The sequence below is a fragment of the Lottia gigantea genome (assembly GCF_000327385.1).
Source record: "Lottia gigantea unplaced genomic scaffold LOTGIsca_190, whole genome shotgun sequence".
Classification (NCBI taxonomy): Eukaryota; Metazoa; Mollusca; class Gastropoda; family Lottiidae; genus Lottia; species Lottia gigantea.
Genome location: NW_008708359.1, coordinates 24,886 through 43,947, shown reverse-complemented (window position 1 = coordinate 43,947; position 19,062 = coordinate 24,886). Strand labels below are relative to the sequence as shown.

At 32.4% G+C, this 19,062-nt stretch overlaps 3 protein-coding genes across 3 annotated transcripts in view; 2 read left to right on the top strand and 1 right to left on the bottom strand.

Moving 5' to 3' along the window:
- Positions 1-289, top strand: part of LOTGIDRAFT_174290 (hypothetical protein) — a gene marked incomplete at both ends in the record, with an annotated part of 5,053 nt that extends 4,764 nt beyond the window's left edge. Inside the window, one exon of the mRNA XM_009052893.1 lies at positions 203-289. Within this exon, the coding sequence (XP_009051141.1) occupies positions 203-289 (87 nt within the window). The remainder of the gene's footprint in view (positions 1-202) is intronic.
- A 2,572-nt stretch (positions 290-2,861) lies between these two features.
- Positions 2,862-11,474, top strand: LOTGIDRAFT_180555 (hypothetical protein; the record flags this gene model as incomplete). The annotated part of the gene is made up of 13 exons (XM_009052892.1): positions 2,862-2,993; positions 4,158-4,334; positions 4,786-4,961; positions 5,550-5,692; positions 6,186-6,379; positions 6,802-6,948; positions 7,961-8,136; positions 8,509-8,658; positions 8,993-9,084; positions 9,142-9,143; positions 9,738-9,797; positions 10,440-10,575; positions 11,341-11,474. 13 exons carry the CDS (start codon positions 2,862-2,864, stop codon positions 11,472-11,474), a joined length of 1,719 nt encoding a protein of 572 aa, XP_009051140.1.
- Positions 11,475-13,328: 1,854 nt separating this feature from the next.
- LOTGIDRAFT_239065 (hypothetical protein) lies at positions 13,329-18,856 on the bottom strand (the record flags this gene model as incomplete). The annotated part of the gene is made up of 10 exons (XM_009052891.1): positions 13,329-13,822; positions 14,254-14,336; positions 14,862-15,010; positions 15,591-15,662; positions 15,968-16,052; positions 16,383-16,458; positions 16,957-17,057; positions 17,629-17,715; positions 18,186-18,297; positions 18,787-18,856. 10 exons carry the CDS (start codon positions 18,854-18,856, stop codon positions 13,566-13,568), a joined length of 1,092 nt encoding a protein of 363 aa, XP_009051139.1. The 3' UTR covers positions 13,329-13,565.
- Positions 18,857-19,062: the final 206 nt, after the last annotated feature.

Here is a 19,062-nt window from a genome sequence, read left to right as displayed (position 1 = left end):
CAAAATAACGGAAAAATTTATTCTACTTTCACTGCCAAAATCACTTTAGATGGTCTCCACCTTCTTAGATTATAACATTTTTTAATGGGAGGCTGTCCTAACCCCCAACCACCAAGCCCCTAACCCCCCAAGTTTTTGTAAAATTTAATTAATCAAATCATTGTTATTTATTGCTAAATCAACTTTTACTATTGTGTTTCAGCTTTTTTATAATGAAAAATATATAAAGTATTTATTAGATGAGGAAAGACCAGAGACAAATGGTAATTATAAATCAAGAAATGACTAGATAATAGTTATCTCCATGACAACGATACTAGTGGTAGAGTAATAATAAGACAACAATATCCCTCAAAGTCCATGGTTCACCATTATCAGGTGTCAATAGCATCTTGGTCTCAGAAGCGGGAATATTTTTTAGCTAAACTAATCGGTTATATTCACAGCTCACCGTCAAAATTAGAGCCTTTAATGCACCCTATCAAAAATCAGAAAAATTTAAAAATTCTTAGTAGGAGTTCTTGTTCTTGAAAATGTGTTCACAATTCTGGACAGGTTTTCACAAAGTTTGGGTAATATTATTCGGTATTGCCCCAAAAAGTTCAAAAGAAGTGATTGTTACTTTACTGCTAAATATTTCTATTCAAAATCAAAGATACCAGTAGGTGTATATTACCTTGCCTGGCAAGCTATCTTTAAGATAAAAGATCTTTTTGGCAAGCATGTCAGCCTATTTGAGCCTATTTTTCGAGGCTACACAAAAGAGGTAATTGAGCTGAGGCATTAGACTATTTTCTGATTTGTTTAAAATAAGAACAGATCTCTTTTATATTTTCATATATTTTTATATATATTTATATTGACATCCCCATTCCATTACTTTATAAATATAATAATATGCTGACATTGCATGTTTTCTTTAAAGGTATATTGTCAACTAAATATCTGATTTATAAGCTGATCACTAAAGCTCAATTTTTAGGGACAATAATTAAAAAATTAGCTCTATCAGTTGAAAAAAAAAACAAATATTAGACACTAATACTCCTTTATTTGTAGACCTAAATTCTGAAAAATAATAAGTTACATGAAAATACTGCTGAAATTGAGCTCTGCTGGTGAAATATGTATTTAGATGACAATAAACCTTTAACAGCTGATAGAAATCAGCTTTTGTGTTTCAAAATCAAAAATGCCCATATATGTATATTCAAAGAAAAGAATTGTTGACTTTGGTCCCAAGTTTTTTCTTATCCTTGATAACTTACAAGTTGTCTTGATTATCCAGGCTTATCATGATAACATTCAACTGTTATCATTTTGAGGTCGACGTCCCTTTAAATTTGTACTATACACAAATTATAATCAAAAACTGTGATAATGTTTTAAAGGAGGCATCCCAGATAAAAATAGTTGCCAACACAAACAATAGAATAGGAAAGAAAATGTACCCTCGTAATTTTCAAAATGTACAGAAAAATTAACTTAAAAAATGGAACCCTGTTTGATGCAAAATTGTATAACATTTTGATATTTTATACATTGTTAAAATATTCTGAAAAAATGGATGAACAGAAAAAGTCTAAATCTCATCTGTCTGGGATGACTTTTTTAATGTATGTAATCAAACAGAGTATGTTTTAAAAATTGTTATGATTTTATATTATTGTATATATCGAAAATACATTGTGTAAGCGTAATTGCCATTTAGTAAAAAATTAGGATTAGCTTAAGTTCCATTTTCTTTCACTTTTTCCAATATTATTTCCATTAATTTATCAATTATAACATTTCTTTTTTTGATTTATAATCCTAATATTTCTTTGTTTTATTATTTAAATTATTTTGATTTATAATACTAAATAAAATTTCTTTGTTTTATTATTTAAATTATTTTGATTTAAAATATTAAATTATGATTTTGATTTATAATATTTAATTTTTATTAATTATTCAGATTTATGTAGTAAAATATAATAAAATATGACTATTATTTTCATTGGTACCAATAAGAAATTAGTCATTTAAAGGGACTTTCCGCTTTTTTTTGTAGGTTTAAAAAAGATTTGAACTAAATATTTTAAAACAAATTCAGTTTGATCAAGTAGATATCATAGATATAAATAACATACTTTAAAAATATATTCAGGTAATGATAATGAAAATTTTTGACAAAAAAAGCGGAATGTCCCTTTAATGTTGAAACATAATGGATCAATTTAGATTGGAGATTTTTATTAGCAATAATTAAAGTCGCAATGATCTATGGCTTAACAATTTATTATTTGATTCACATTTCATAAATATTCTGTAGCAATTTTATTAAAAATATATGTTACGGATGTAGCCTTTATATCCAATCTCTTAATGATATTATTTACATGTTAAAGAAGCAATTGCAATGTGTTACCGCTTAAATTGAACCCTGAATCTTTAAACAAGTTGGCAAGTGAGTCACTGTAAAGTAAATTTGGATGAAATTGCTATACATAAAACTTGAAAACAGCTTTGCTGGCTTAGAGGTATGCTAAAGATTTTACGATCCAAGCATAAGTGGAAATAGGACACTAAAGTCAGAATTTTAAACTTGATTTCCGTTTGTTAGGGTAGCGACTGACATGGAGCATTTCTTTCAATGAAAGAGTATTACAAATACACAATATGAAACAGTAATGTATGAAAAGATCAATGATCAATTTTTCGGAACGTTTCGGACTATCGATGTCTTATCACGTGATATATACACAATATGTCACATGACCAATTTATTTGTTAAAATGGCGGCCTTCACTGGAGGATGTTTTCCTCTGTTTTTCTTGTGCGTTTTTGCCTCCTTGTCAGCACTGACATGGGGCAAAGGTATGCTTTTTCCGAGGGATTCGGAGAGTCGACAAATCCGGAATTTAGATGGAATGTGGAATTTTCGTCTTGACACTTCCAGCAACAGAAATGCCAGCTTTGAACAGAAGTGGTTTGCAAGAGAATTATATAAGGTAAAGCTGTTGTTATTAGTAGAGTATTATAGCAATGGTCAAATGCATGCCAATTATCAAAATGAGTAAAATAATGCTGCTGTCCACCAGGCGAAATTATCTTCATTGCACACTGCTTTGTGTCACCCATGTACTTGTTTTTTGACATGTACAGTTCTGAGTTGCTCCTCTTCCTTTCATTTCCTAGACAAAATAAACTTTTCTTGATTTTGTTTTGATATCAGTTGATTTTCTTTATTTGCCAGTCATGTTCAACTGAAGGTTTAAAATGGTACTTGTCGTAATTTGTATGGTTTACCAGTTTTTGTGCATTTTCTTGATTTTTACACATAATCATGTCAATGAGAAAACCGACAAAGAATTAAGATTTTTTTCTGATGATCTGACCCTGTTTGAAAAGCTCTTGAATCTGCATAAATAATCTACTAATACTATTATTTATCAATATTAAATGATTATAGAGTAGGCTACAGATAGGTATTTTGTATATTCAGGCATTGGCCTAGATAATAGTGATAAATTGAAGATAAAATTGATTATTATCATTCATATGTCTATCTATTATCTAAAATAGGACACTTAAAAACTTTTTAAAAAATATTTTTTGAAATAACTCTTCATACACAAACAATGTGTTTAAAGAATCACATATTACGATAAAAGCTTCCATATTATGAATCAGCACTGTACACTTATTTATTAAGGACTGTTTTTAATATTTGTTATATACCTCCAACTGACACAGAGTTTATAATGTTGTGACACATATTGCATGGAAATGCTTAGTCAAAATCGTAGACGTACGCAATGCTACTGTCTACTGATCCTTTAACACCATGTAAATCGATTTACAGTCTACACAGTGTAGACAAGATTTATGTTCAAATTTTGAACTTACTGTGCATTGAAATCTATCAAATATACACTTATACAAATATCCACACTAAGTCCATTAATTTCAACACCTAGTTACTTTCATTTATCCCAAACTTTATATCAATCGTTGAAGAGTGAAAATTATGAAATTTTCTCAGTCATTTGATTGGCTGTTAGGTTGTCATGATCAAGGTCATGAACTCTCAAACTGTCTGTACAAAATTTGTCTAAACCTAGTTCAAGTTTCTATCCACACCAAAATTCTATCATCTAATTTTTTATTTGTAGTCAGGAACTGTAATACCTATGCCAGTACCATCCAGTTATAATGATATCTATGATGATAAAACTATTAGAAATTTTGTGGGTTGGGCCTGGTATGATAGACAGTTTTACGTTCCAGCTGATTGGAAGAATAAAAGAATTGTATTGAGATTTGACAGCGCTCATTACTATTCCATTGTGGTAAGCGGCTAGAAATTTTGTGGGTTGGGTCTAATTTGAAAGACGATTTTATGTAGCAGCTGATTTGTGGTGGCTCAGAGAGTTTGGTGCTTGTTTGCTAACTTGAAGTTCCAGGGTGTAAATCCTGCATCATAGAGCAAGATAAGATCGTTGGATTTTTCAACCCAGTTTCCCCTGTCAGTGATGCTGGTAAAAGTGGCTAACATTAGAATGGGGCAATATATCGAGGCCTTGTGTGCTACAGGCTGTACGCGTTAAAGATCCCTTCACAGTTGGAAATCGAAAAAGAGCAGGCTAATGCAGCTGTTCTTATGTGTTACTAACAACTCCAGAACACATGATATGACTTTACAACTGAGTTTTTCCATTTGGTATCCCTTTTAAAAAATCTACATGTCATTAAAAAAATTTGTTGTTTCTATTCCATGAAATGTGTTTGGGTTGATTTCAGTATGTGAATGCAAAAGAAGTAATGAGACATGATGGAGGTCATCTTCCATTTGAAGCAGACATTAATTCCTATGTGAATTTTGATGGTCCAAATACTGTGACTCTAGCTTTAAACAATACTCTAATGGAACATACTCTACCACCAGGATCACTAACATTTGAACGTGATACCAATAGGTTTGTTAGCTTTATTTGTCTGTTCTGGATGTTTTGTTTTTTCTATGGGTGCTTCTACTTGCCTTGAACGTTTTTGGATTACTCAACCTACTTTCCTACTCAGAGGGGCTGACATAGAAAAGGTGTCTAGTAGTTCAGAAAGGACAATAAAACAATGACCTATGTGCTACAGGCTGTGCACGTTAAAGATTGATTTGGAAATCGAGAAAAAAGAAGGCTTATGCTGCCGTTCTGGCAAAATTTCCCCAGTGTACACTGCTTGGTATACCCCTTATCATTTTTTGGTTAAAAATTCACAGAAAGTGACTTTGAGTAGAATTACTATAGATCATGGGTGGCAATTATAGACAAAAAAAACATGATTTAGATCTGAATTTCAGTCAGATTGTCAGTTCATATTCCATTTTTAGACCACACCCCCAAATTGTAACATGGGTACTCTTAGCTACAGAGAACTGTGCTTTCCACGTTGTCAGAATGAATTTATATGTCAACTTAGCTAGATCAAGCAAAGCAAGCAACAAACTTGATTAAGATTTTCACCACAATCTTCTGGTCCCTTTTATTAAAGTTAAACTATATTTGTAGATATCCCTCAGGTTATTTTGTACAGAATGTTCAGATGGATTTCTTTAACTATGCTGGTATACATCGTCATGTTCGTATATATTCTACTCCTAAAACATATATAGATGATATTACTATAACAACTGATATCAACAAAACAGCAGGTAGGCTTTTAACTCCTCTCTGTCTTTATTTCTTCTTTAGTCTGATAAGATGTTTTGGAGGAAAAAATTCAAATATGATATTTTGCAATTGCAATGGGCTATTAGATTTGATAATCAAAATACTAATAATATAATCATCTTCACGGTGTCAAGGACTAAGTCTTATACCTTGACTGCAATAGCCTCTATTCTTGTATCACAGAATGTAGTGATTTGATTGGATTGTATGCTAATAAATACGACCAATTAGAGCACATGACTGAAAGACTGTAAACTGTAAGTTGACAAACTTCTGTCAAGAATTCTGATTGATTGCATTTGTAAATGTACATTCCAATCAATATGCATATAAAAACTTCTGTGATACAAGAATAGTGACTATTGCAGTCAAGGTATAAGACACAGTTTGTAATAGCTTGAAATTGTGAAGATGAAAATAAATGTGAAATTTTCTCTTACAAATCTTTCTGAACAAGGTCTGGTAATTTTGTAGGTATTGTTAACTATAAGATAGTACCAGGAGGTAATGCAGCATTTGTTATGGTAACCGTGGAAATCGTAGATAAAGATGGAAAAGTTGTAGGAAGTAAACAAGCTTTAGATGGCAGTATCAGTATTGATAATGCTCACTTCTGGTGGCCATATACCATGAATGTCACTGATACTGCTTATTTATATACTATGAAGGTAGGGATATTGAATCTGTTTGGTTGGTCAGTATGTCCGTCTGTCTTTAATTGCAATATACATGGAGAAAATTTTGTGAAATTGTTTATTAACGCTAAGGATAAACCTCTATAAAAAAAGAAAAATCATGTAATGGCTGGTGTTTGTCAAAATTTTCTTAATCTTTTCTGTAGAACATGCATTAAGCCAGAGTTTTTAAAAAAAAATGTATAACTTAAGGTCAAAGTCATGCTTTCTGTTCTCCCTAGTGTCCTAATTTAAACTTTTTGTGAGTATACCCCTTATTCTAGGATCTGACAACCTTTACTTTGAAAGCAATTTTACATGTTTAAAATCGAAATATTGTAATACTATTCCTTCACCTTACTTCATTGCTATGGTAACTTCAAATTATTGATGTTATGTTTTTTGTATTTTTGCAGGTGACGCTGGGTAATCCATCATCAGCAGATAAAGATGTATATAGAATACCGTTTGGTATTAGAACTGTTAAAATGACTACCAATCAATGGTTAATTAACAATCAACCATTTTACTGTCATGGTGTCAATAAACACGAAGATGCTGATGTAAGTATAAGCAAATACATTTGTGGAAATCCAGAGATATTTATAACTATAAAGATATCCTGGACCATTTTATTTGAGATATTTTGGGGGTAGTGTGGACAAAATCTGCATAGTTTTTTTTCTATTTATAAGCCTATCTGTTTTATATTTAAAATGAAATAAACTTATGGTGTTTATGTTTGGAAGCCAGCAGAGAGTTTAAGCCGTCATGCCTATGCATGTGCTTTTGTAACATTACTTAACTGCAATATTACAACCTAAAATTGCTAATATATGCCGTAACTTCAGTATATGTGTAACTTTAATCTAAGATTCCATATACGCGTCATGCAGACCCGTCATGCGTCATCCATCATGCGTTAAAAATCAAAATGGTTGGTTTAAGAGGGTATGATACCATGTATGCAGAAGCGGTATCCGTCAAATGGTCTCTGTTATCGCCTGGTGTAGCGATGTTTGACGCATCCGGATGCTTTTCCGCGTGGAGATCTGCCAAATGTGATGTATTTTGTGGGGATTCCCTGTCTTGGTCTTGATGAAATTACTTCCCTGGTCCTGCAGTGTTTCTGTAGATCCTCTTCTACAAAAAACAATACTTGAGCAAACTGCTCTCTGTTTATATTGTTTAAATTTCTCCCCATCTAATTGTAATTGACCAAGTGATGGTATGTTCCAATGTTGGATGGATGTTGTGGAGCCAATAGCGATGCTTCCTTTTTTTCTTCTTCTTCTTCATTTTTAACCATTCCATAGCAAGCCTGGCAATAAATTCTTCATCTTGCTCCAGCATAAATTTATGCACCAAAGCATCCATCTGTCTAGAAGTCTGTGCGTCAAAAGAAAGATAACGCATACATTTAACGCACATATGGAATCATATTTGACGCATGACGGATATATGGAATCTTAGCTTTATATTTTATTTATAGAATATCAATTAGTATTAAACCTTACCTTAAAGGTGAATAATATTTTTATCAAAATTGTCATCAAAATTTCCTTTTGTTTGTAGATTCGAGGAAAAGGACTAGACTATGCTCTAATAGCTAGAGATTTTGCTATGTTAAAATGGTTAGGAGCTAATTGTTTTAGAACATCACATTATCCGTATGCTGAAGAGATTCTAGATGAAGCTGATAGACAGGGTATTGTTATTATTGATGAAAGCCCTGGTGTTGGTATCACTCAGTAAGTTTTAACATATTAGATTAAAGCTACCATGTTTTTATAAGGAATGTCTCCTCCGCTTGTGTTTTCTGTTTTCAAGGCCATCTATCCATTTATTTATGTTTTATGTTAAAGATTCCTCAACTCTTGGAAATTCATTAGGCTAATGCGGCAGTCCTGGTATTCCATATTGTACACTGCATGGCATTGTCAGTCCACACAAGCCAAAACAGGTGCATAAGAAACTATTTAATATTTGCATAAATTATTACACTAAGATCAAAGAATTCATAAAAGAATGTCAGATTTGAATTAATGAGGTAACTCAAGAAAAAAATGAAAAAAACTGAATTTTATCAGTTTTAACGGATCCTTGTGTTTCCCTTTTTTCAGACCAGCTAATTTTAAGAATGAGTCTTTAGCCCACCACAAAGAAGTTATGGAAGAGTTAGTAAGAAGAGATAAAAATAGACCAGCTGTCATGGTGTGGTCAGTAGCCAATGAACCCAAAAGTCAATTTCCAGAAGCTGGACCATATTTCAAGTAAGTATCTTACATCTCAGCAATTGCTAAAGGCAGGCACACACTTTTTAGCACGGATAATATCAACATCGAAAAATCATACACTGTGTCTTGTCTACTACTTACGACAAAAACAGGAGTGATTAGAACTTATCTGGCATTCTTGATTGAAAAAACATTCCAACGTGCGTTGTCGGCAAGTGTGCAGTTGTTCCTGATAATTTGTCTTGACCTAATCTAAAGATCTAGATTACAGTACTGGATCTGGGTATATACATGTATCATTGTGGCGTACGTTTATGTCTTCATGAAATCATAAAAATTATTTGCACATATTGTACTTTGTTTGTTCAAGGGGTGTGATAGAACATACTAGAAGTTTAGATTCAACTAGACCTGTAACGTTTGTGTGTAATAACCATGATTTTAACAATGAACATGCTGTAAGTTTACTTTTATAGGGGGGGTTGATTTGAGTCTTGAAATTATGTAAATAGTCTTCAGAAGTACTAGAAATTTAAGACAATCGTATAATTCCTTTAAAAATATCTCAAACTAGGAATTTTACTCACTTTTGCTATATATGTCTTTTCTATATATCACAGAGTATCTTAAATTTATGAGTCATCATTTTAACATTCAAAAACAGATAATTCTAGACACACATTGATTTGAAGGCTCAAACACTGTGAACACTATTTCTGATTGACTAAGCTAAGAAATTCCCGTTTCTGAGACTAAGGTATGATTGGTCAAAAAGAATGGCACACCTGTCCCTTTAAGGTTTACATAGCACTGTATAGTATTTTGATTTTTTAAGATTATTTAATGGAATACCAAAATTCCTTTTCTGTATTCTTATTTGAAATTTGTGCTCTTTTCCAGCCTTCCATATTACTTTTGAGAATATAAATTTGATGTCTGGTTTGTCTACAATTAAAATGTTACAGAACCAAATCAATAAAACCATAACAATATTTATCTCATAACATTTGGCAAAACATTCATCAGAGATCATTTCAGAATTTAAAAATAAGACAACCATTATAGAAAGAATGTGTGTATTAAATGGTTTAATTTGTTATTTTGTTATATTATAGCTACCCTATCCAGTCATGTTTTCAGAATATGGTGCTGATACTATAGCTGGTCTTCATAGGGTACGTTCAAATATTTTTACATGTGGCAAACAATCTTCTGCAATATTTAATGTGTATTTTGATGAATGAGAGCTTTAGGTAAATTCCATGAAACACAAAACCGTAACATGTAAAATTTATTTATGCAACCTTTCAGCCCTCAGACCCTTCTTCAGTCTCGAATTAGCAATTAGCAGAAATTAACACAGGTTTTAGGTTCCTTCTTACTTGTTTGGTGCATCTCTTAGACTAAAGCCTGCTACAGATGAGAGGAACTAGTTGAGCTGCTTACCTGCAATTGGTTTGTTACTTTTTCTAGCTCAGCTTGCAGCTTAGACGTCTGCACACAGTGAATTTCTGGCCTCTTGGGGCAGAAACTATCCAGCAGGATAGATATTTTTCCTCACAGCCTCTCGAGGTAGAAATCTCACTAAAAATTCAGGGTACACTGGGGAAACAGTTTATCTCCCGACCTCTTGAGGCTGGCAGCTCAGCGTGTTCCTCTCGTCTGTGGCAGGCTTTAATACACAAAAATCTAACATTTTTTTAATATCAGGTGCATCTGTGATCCCCCTTGATCTTGATGCTGAGGTTTCTGTCCTGATTGAGAGAAAAGGTAAGCACATTCTGCTAATTAATGTCAGGCATTTTCATCTGTTTCAGGAACCATCATTTGTGTTCAGTGAGGAATACCAAGTAGATTTTATGAGTGAATATCATAAAGCATTTGATAGACATCGAAATGATTATTTTGTTGGTGAACTTGTGTGGAATTTTGCTGATTTCATGACAGTACAGGGTAAGAGTCTTAATTTTTCTCTTGTTATGTATTTAATTTGACTTATATACAGTTTTAATTCGTTTTTACTTTTAAGAAATAAGTTTCAAAGCCATCATTAGCTAAAAGTAGGAAAATATGATAATGAGCACCAGCTGTAGCACATATGGTTAGGGTGTTGGAATCTTTACATGACATCATTTTGCTTAGTTATGTCAAATGAAGGCTGGTTGTGACTTCAAGAATGCATGGTAATCTTGAATCAGTCATCTTTCCACATTATTCCATTCCATCTTAAAAGCCCATATGGTGCAGAAAAGTAGCGATGTTTCATTTCATTATTCCATTAGTTTATGATAACTGATAATCTGGATAAGATCAATGCCAAGTGTTTTGGCTAAAGACCAGCTGATAGATTGCAAATATGATGTGTAAGCTAGTATTACTTGGGTGGTGCTTGATTGGTCAGTTCTGAGCAGGTTCTATCTGTTCTAATTCTGCTCTCAATTGTACGGTTTGAAAGAGGATATGTCACATGCAAAGTTTTCCCCCAGTTTTCCTTCTCCGCCATTTTGGTTTATGTCTGCACCTACTATTATTTCGGCACATGTGCAACTGGTTTCATTGAATGTTCTGGTGATTCCATGAATCCTGAACAGGCAGAACTCACCAATCAAGCGACCCTATGCATCCTTTCTTAACCTCGAGTTCCTGACAGAGGCTGAAGTGAAAGTTCTAGGGTATTTTCTATTAATTTTGATATTTTCTATGAATTTCATATTTCAGGTATTACAAGAGTAAATGGTAATAGAAAAGGTGTATTGACTAGACAAAGAGAACCAAAGGCTTCAGCCCATTTACTAAGAAAACGTTATATGTCTATATTTAATGCTACATTCACTATGAATAGCTATTGTTAACCTTAGTAGATACTATAAATTTAGATATATCGTGGGTGACCGCTTGAAACCTCTTATAAGCCATAATTGGTCATTTTGCCTTTTAGGTACCGTTCAAAAGCTTGTAGAAGCACAGATCTTGTGATCAAAACCTCTTATTCTTAGCTTGATTGTAAATTACCCAAAAACCACCAATTAAATAACACGTATATAAACAGTCAGATTTAAAACCTCGTAAAATATTATATTATACAAGGTTCAATGTTCCCTTCTCAGACGATGAAAACGAAAAACCTTGTATACTGTATTATTATACGAGTTATTGGTTGAATAGGTCAGAGTACTCAAATTGTTATACGAGGTTTAGATTTTCATAGAATGAAAACCATGTATAGTGGTAAAATAAATGAAAAAAAAGATTTTAACAAAATACGCGTACAATAGGTTTTTGCGTTTTTCTCGAAACGTAATATATCGTTATATGAGGTTTCCAGGGGTCACCCTCGATATATTCTTAGGGCCTTATTTTTTGTATCCATTTTAGGGAATTATATGATTTTTATAGGTTCAATATTTTTATATGATTATACAATTATTATACTCAAAGCAATATATTCAGAATGAGCAGAAAGATAATGTTTTTGGATAGATATTAAGGATAAAAATTAGCCAAGGCATTCGATTTACAGGGCCAGGTTCACCATTTAGGGGGGTTGACTGAGGTCTAGAATTTATGTATATATTCTTCAGAATTCCTAGAAATTAAAGAAAATCAACTTGGAATTTCACTTTCTATATATGGCAAAGTCTCAAGAAAAGATGACTTGTCTTTTTAACCTTCAAATGCCGATAATTCTGGAAACATGTATTTGAATGCTCAAATAGCAAAGGTGAGCTGTGAACACTGTTGCTGATTAGCTTACTGGTAATAAAAAAATTCCCGCTTCTTAGACAATTGGCCAAAAGAAATGGGGAATCTGTCCCTTTAATGAATTTCAAACTTGTGTAATGTGTATGTGAGGAAATTGCATTTATATTCTATATTTCAATGAAAGACTTTTTATCATTATGCAAGGTAAAAAATATTATAAAATTTTCTGTTTTGAAGCATACAAAATTCTGAGTGGTTCAGTTATTTTTTCATCTATAAAAGTATTTGTATCAGGGATATCAGTATTTTTGCCCAACATTCTGCAGACATGACTAATTTTTGGTTATGCATATTTTCTTGTTATTGCAAATTTGGTGCAATATTTATTGTTTGTTGATGTTTGTTATGTATAAACTTGCAGATATTTTATGCACATCCAGAATCATATCAAAACCTGAACAAGAGCAGTCCACTTTATGTTAAGGTAGTTTAGGAGGTAACGAGCACATAAACTTGCATATTTTAAAGTACATATACCTTTTTATGATACCTTAAAGTAAAGTAGACTGGTCCTATTTATGTTATAAATTGTACTTAATATATTGTACTATGTATGGCCTTTTAACGGAATACTACGTCTGAGAATGAACATAAAATTTAAGAATTTTAAACTTGGCCAATAAAAGCATATTCATCAGTAGATATACCTGGTGTCATAAATAACATAACAGGATCCTTATATAATCCGATAAATCCAAAAAAATTAGTAATTATCCATAAATATGCAATTAACTATTGAAAAATGCTTAATGTTAAGATTAATACTTTTTCAATAATTACTTAGTTTTATGAATTTTCCAATTTTCTAGATTTTACAGGGATTCTATTTTAACTTTAGTACACTGAAGAATATATACTCATATTGACCATTCTTGAGAATTTAAATTTTATGTTCATTCTAAGACGTAGTATCACTTCAATCTAACTAACATAACTTCTGATTTGTTTTCTAATTATTTTTTTACCACATAAAATATAAATACTATAAATTTTGTTTATCCTGTTAAAGATGGGTTTCCTCGTTTTCGGGTCAAACTATTTGATTATTATCCATGTATTCTCAATCTACAAAATGTATGTGAATGTAGAAAAGCTTGCAGAGTACAATAAACTCATGCTTTGTGCTATGTTTTTCTACGGATTAAAACTCCTGCCATCCATGATCTGACAAAATTCTTCTGTTAAACCTTGTTCAAACTGTGATTTCCTTTAAATATACCAAATATTGACTTTGATGATGTACTAGCAGTACTCTCTTTGGGTGAAAATTGTTCAATTATGTCTTTAGCACTAATATTCACTTTCTTCTCATCTAGTTTTAAATTCTCTGATAATTTTCCTAGTAATAGTGCGGGTCTGCTCTCCTGTGTCTGACAAAGTCGTTTTAGAGCATCACGGGCAGCCATTTCTTCAGCTATCTGAGCAGTTTCACCAGGTGCTACAAGATAAACATTGATACATTAAGACTAATGAATTACATAAAACTACAGGCTGCATATTCTGGAAACAATCTTAGCGCTAGCATGTCTTAGAAACAGTTTCAGAAGCTTAGGACCCTAGGACATCCTAGCACTAAGATCGTTTCCAGAATACAGGAGAGCTTTTTCTCTTGGTATTCTTCCCACATGCCCCAAAACATCTTCTGCATCTTTTTAGCCAATAAAGATTAGCGTTGCCTTGCTGCAACAGCCTGTAACAAATAAAATGCAATTGTTTGTCCAATCCCAAAAAATTGATGCCTTTTCCATCTTTCCTCTCTGAAATGCACCACATATACTACCTCAAGCTATACAAGAATTGACTATACAGGCTAGTTACTAGTCACTAGTGCCCAACTTTTTATAACCAAGGTTTATACTAGAATCTTACCTTTACCAATAAGTTTTTGATCTGAATAAATACCAATATGATAAACAGACATCAAAGTTGAACTGGCACCTTCCCATAATAGTCTACAATACAATATATTTTAATTTTAACAAATCTTGTCTAACAAACACATCTCTAACAAAACTATGAATCTATAATATTCTTAATAACAACTTCACAATTGGTATTTTACTTTTAGATTTTGTGACATTCTATATAGCACAGTCAGTTAGACCGTTGGTTCTTAACATGACGTCATTTAGTTACGTTGAGCAAATGGCGGCTGTGAATTCGATCTCCAATGGTATGTGATAGTCTGATGACCTTGAATAAGTCATATTCACTCACAATTCCAGTCGACCCGGCTGTAAATGGGTACGGATAATCCGGGAAAGATCAATGCCAAGAGGTTTGGCCAAGGACCAGCTGGTAGAAAGGATCCTTAACTGTGAACCTATGTTGTTATCTCTAACAAAACTATGAATCTATAATATTCTACATGACAACTTCAAAATTGGCATTTTATTTTTAGAATATTGTGTCTATATTAATTTTGAACCTAAAATTGACATTGTACAAGTACCTTTTAGCTATGCATTCAGACTTACCTTGGTTCAGGCAAACCACGTTTTTGAAAGTGTAATACTGCTGTCAATAAACCCATTGGGTTAACCACATTCCACATTTCATTTATATCCTTGCCAATTAATTGTGGTAAAATAAAATCTCGGACAAATAAATGAGCTCTCTCTTTACCCTGTAAAATGTAAAAAAATTATTGGCTAAGTCTTCAACAAGCTGAATGTATGTCTAGCTGAGAGATAAAGCACAAAATTTTTGGCAATCTGATTAAAATGCAGATCAAGATGTTTTATTTGGGTTTTTTTCTGCAAGTTACAACACATGCCATCCATGATCTGGTGAGATTTTTCCTTAAATTGGGTTACGTGAAACTTTAAACCAATAAAATGCAAAGTAAAGTTATAATTTACGCAAAATCACTTTTAAAATCACTTGTTACACAACACAAGACAATTTGTCTTATGAATATCCCATAATTCCTCACATATAGCATGAATAAAGAGCATATGATTGGTTGAATTCTAAATAACCAAGAACATCAGATGCATGACAATATTGTCAGATTAAGGATAGCAAGTGGAGTCACCCACAGACAAAACCTAACAAAAAATTTTATATTTCTGCTCCACACTTAACTGTCTGCACATCTTCTGTCAGTGATATACAAAAATATCCAACACAAACTTGTTAATTTCCTATTTAAGGCCACATAGTTTGATGTTTGTATACAAATGTAAATGAAAAGTAATTGCTACCTTTTCTTGCTCTAATGCACCTATAAAAGCCATTAATGTTGTCACTATTGTAGATTCTCTTAGAGGAAAATCCTGAAAAAAAAAGAAAGTTCCAAGTTATTGTCTGACACATGACATGGATGTCATTCTGATTTTTCAGCGCATTTCCAGAAAGTTAACATTCTTCTTCACATGACTTAAACAGTTGTCAGTTGTTTTTATTGTTTGAATTTGCAATGTACCCTACGTTAGATTATATGCAATTGACATGTTCGACACTGGTTCTACCCAGCCTGAAGTGGCCATGGCCTTCAATGTTTAAAAGAAACAGTAAGGACTAGTGTAGAATCCAATGCAGCAAAAAAAAAAAAAAAAATAAATAAATAGATAAAGCTTACATCACACATAATTAACTCAGGTATTCCAAGATGTCTACCAATATTACATAATACATCTTCAGACATTAAATATTCATGTATAGATCTAAAAGCAAAATATACACTAACTATTTGTTGGAAAAATAATCATTGCAACTGGCCTCTTTAAATCTCACAAAGAAATGGTATTTGACTCTCTAGCTGTTTTTTGGGCAATGCCATGCAGTGTGCAATGAAAGAAATTTTGATGTAGTCGTCAACTTTTAAGGAAATCACCATCAAAGGGTCTTAAACTACTTCAGTATCTAGGATACATACACCACTGTAAGAGGCAGGTGCTGTCTCAATGCTGGGATCAAACCCCAAGTCTGAAAGTTTAGGAAACACTAAGTCACATCTACTGCAACAAAAAAATGTCTGAAGAAAGTTAACAAACCTGATTCCTTCTTCAAAATAATTAGGAAATGCATTTCTTAGATATATCAGTACATAATTACTTGCTAGTTGTTCCCCTGAAAAATAACGCAAGCATCATATAACAAATGGATTGATCCTAAAAATGAAAAAAAAGATGTTTGCATCCTACTTTACTACACACGTTTGAGCTAATCAACACCATTCAGTGCAAAATAGAGAAATTTGGCCAAGAGTCATATCTTTCAAATGTCTATGTAGCAAATTGCACAATGGTGTACTTTATAATCCAATCATACCTCTGTGGTTCTAGCAATTCTACAAAAACTAAGTGTTTTATGATGTCACCCTCACAAAGGCCTTTTGTAAATTTTGTTACAGTGACATCACAAAACAGTCAGTTTTAGTGGAATTGCATGAGCCACAGACGTCTGATTGAAGTTGGATTGGTGCAAATTGATGCTACCAGTGTCCCTGATATGCATACAAAATTTAGAAAACCTCTTTCCAATCCCTTTAATGGGTCTGCTTTGTGGCAGTTCCATTAATGAACAAAATAATTTTCAAGTTTAAAATCACGCTCCAAACATATTTACCTGATTTGGCTAATTGTTCATTATGATCTACATCAAGACCTGAAGTACCAACAGCAATTCCTAATTCTTGTATTTTCTTTTTCTCTCTTTCAATGTAAGATCTATAATTGAAGTACGTCATTTAATACAGATAGATCTAGAAATTTCATATGAGTACATTAAAGTAAATTAATGGCATGGAATAATGTGAATCGACATTGAGTATGATTGTGTCTGCATTTGTGTGTCTTTTTTATATCTCAATTGTATAAAAGGGACAAATACTCCATTCGTTTTGACCAATCATACTTAAGTCACTGAAACATGATTTGTTTTAGCTAAGCTAATCAGTAATAGTGTTCACAGATCACGACTGACATTTGAGTCTTCAAATGTGTGCCCAGAATTATCCACTTTCATAAGATAAAAAGATGAGTCGTATTTTCTTGAGACTCTGTCATATATAGAAAAGACATCTGTATTTTAACAGCACTTTTTTCCCCGTCCTACACTTGATGTAAGATAGACAATGTCTTGCCAAAAACAGACATTGGAGCTGGTTTGCCAGTCCTGTCTGCAAAATACAGCCGAATCAACATCCCTTTTTTTGGCACTAATAAAGATGCAAAGATATTTAGCATAAGAAGACTAGATAAGCCGTGAGGTCAAAATTTGATCTTTGAGATAATTTACCTGTGTAAAAAGACCTTCTTTAATATATCATCATTTAAATCTTCACCAAGTCTTTTACCAAAGGAATAAACTTCACTGTCATAATTCCTGAAAAATACAGAAATCACACATCATCTTTATTGTCTGTTTTTGAAGATATCAGGTAGCTGGAGCCAAAATGACAAGAAATTAATTCTACAAAATTGCATCTTTGTATCACTGACAACAGCTCAATCTATTTTGTTGAAATTTTGAATTGAAAATATACAAGTTGAGTACACACTGTTAATTGCTCACCACAAAACTTTCAAACTTAATCAAAAATAAATATTAAGAGGCGCCAGTCTGGATTTTAAAGGGACAGGTGGGCTATATTTCTATATATATATATATATATCTTTTCTATATATCACAGAGTACATGTATCTTAAACTGACAAGTTGTCCTTTTAACATACAAACGAGATAATTATGGACACACATGGATTTAAATAAGCAAAGGTTTACCTTTCCCTTTAACCAGTTCCCTATATGACGAGTAAAATCAAAATTTGTTTTGAGCTGATAACTGTTACTCACCAATTAATAAACTCTGATCTATGTCTGTCAGGTTCCGGTCCAACAGTTAATCTTGATTTATATTGAATTCTCAGGTCTTTACTTAATCCTTTCTTATAACATCGACTTGGTACTACAAATATTCAACCATAAACATACATGGTAATTAAAATTGATTTCACAGTGAAACATATCTTCCACGTTCACTTGTCTTAGAAGAGAAATCAAGATTTTAGCTTTGGAATATTCAAAATAAATAAAGAATACTGTAATAAATTAAATGTAAATTTTCAGCATATAAAATCTACTTGTGTGAAAGCTGACTGGTTGAGCACAAATTAGGACCAGTGGCGTTGCCATAAATCATTGTGTGGAGGAACCAGTTGGGGTCACATAATTTTTTAAGAGGGGGTGGGGGACAATGCAATAGGTATTGAAGAACTGAAAGATGAAATTTGAAACTCAAGTCCAAGAGGGCTGGAGACTGGAGTTGAGGGATCGGGTTGGTGGAGGATTAAGATTAAGATGTTATGATTTCGAATGACATTTTTGTTTTTTCTTAATTTGTAAAAGACAAGAGTATCCAAACCAGAATGAAACAATCTTGTCAAGATGAATATACCTTGTTGCAGTGGAATCAGTAATTTTCTGAAACAAACGACTTTCAATCCCGACCTTATGGAGGCTGACATCTTGGCTATTTAAATTACTGTAATTTGTTAAACGACACGAACAATTAAAGTTCTAAAAATAAGCTTCGAAATTTGACACTGAAAAAAAAGAAGAAATTTGATTAAACAATTATCTCTTGCATGGAAATCGAAAATATAATATTCGATATATAACTATCAACCTTGCAACCATATATTTTTCTTTTATGCGTTTTAAGAATCAGTTT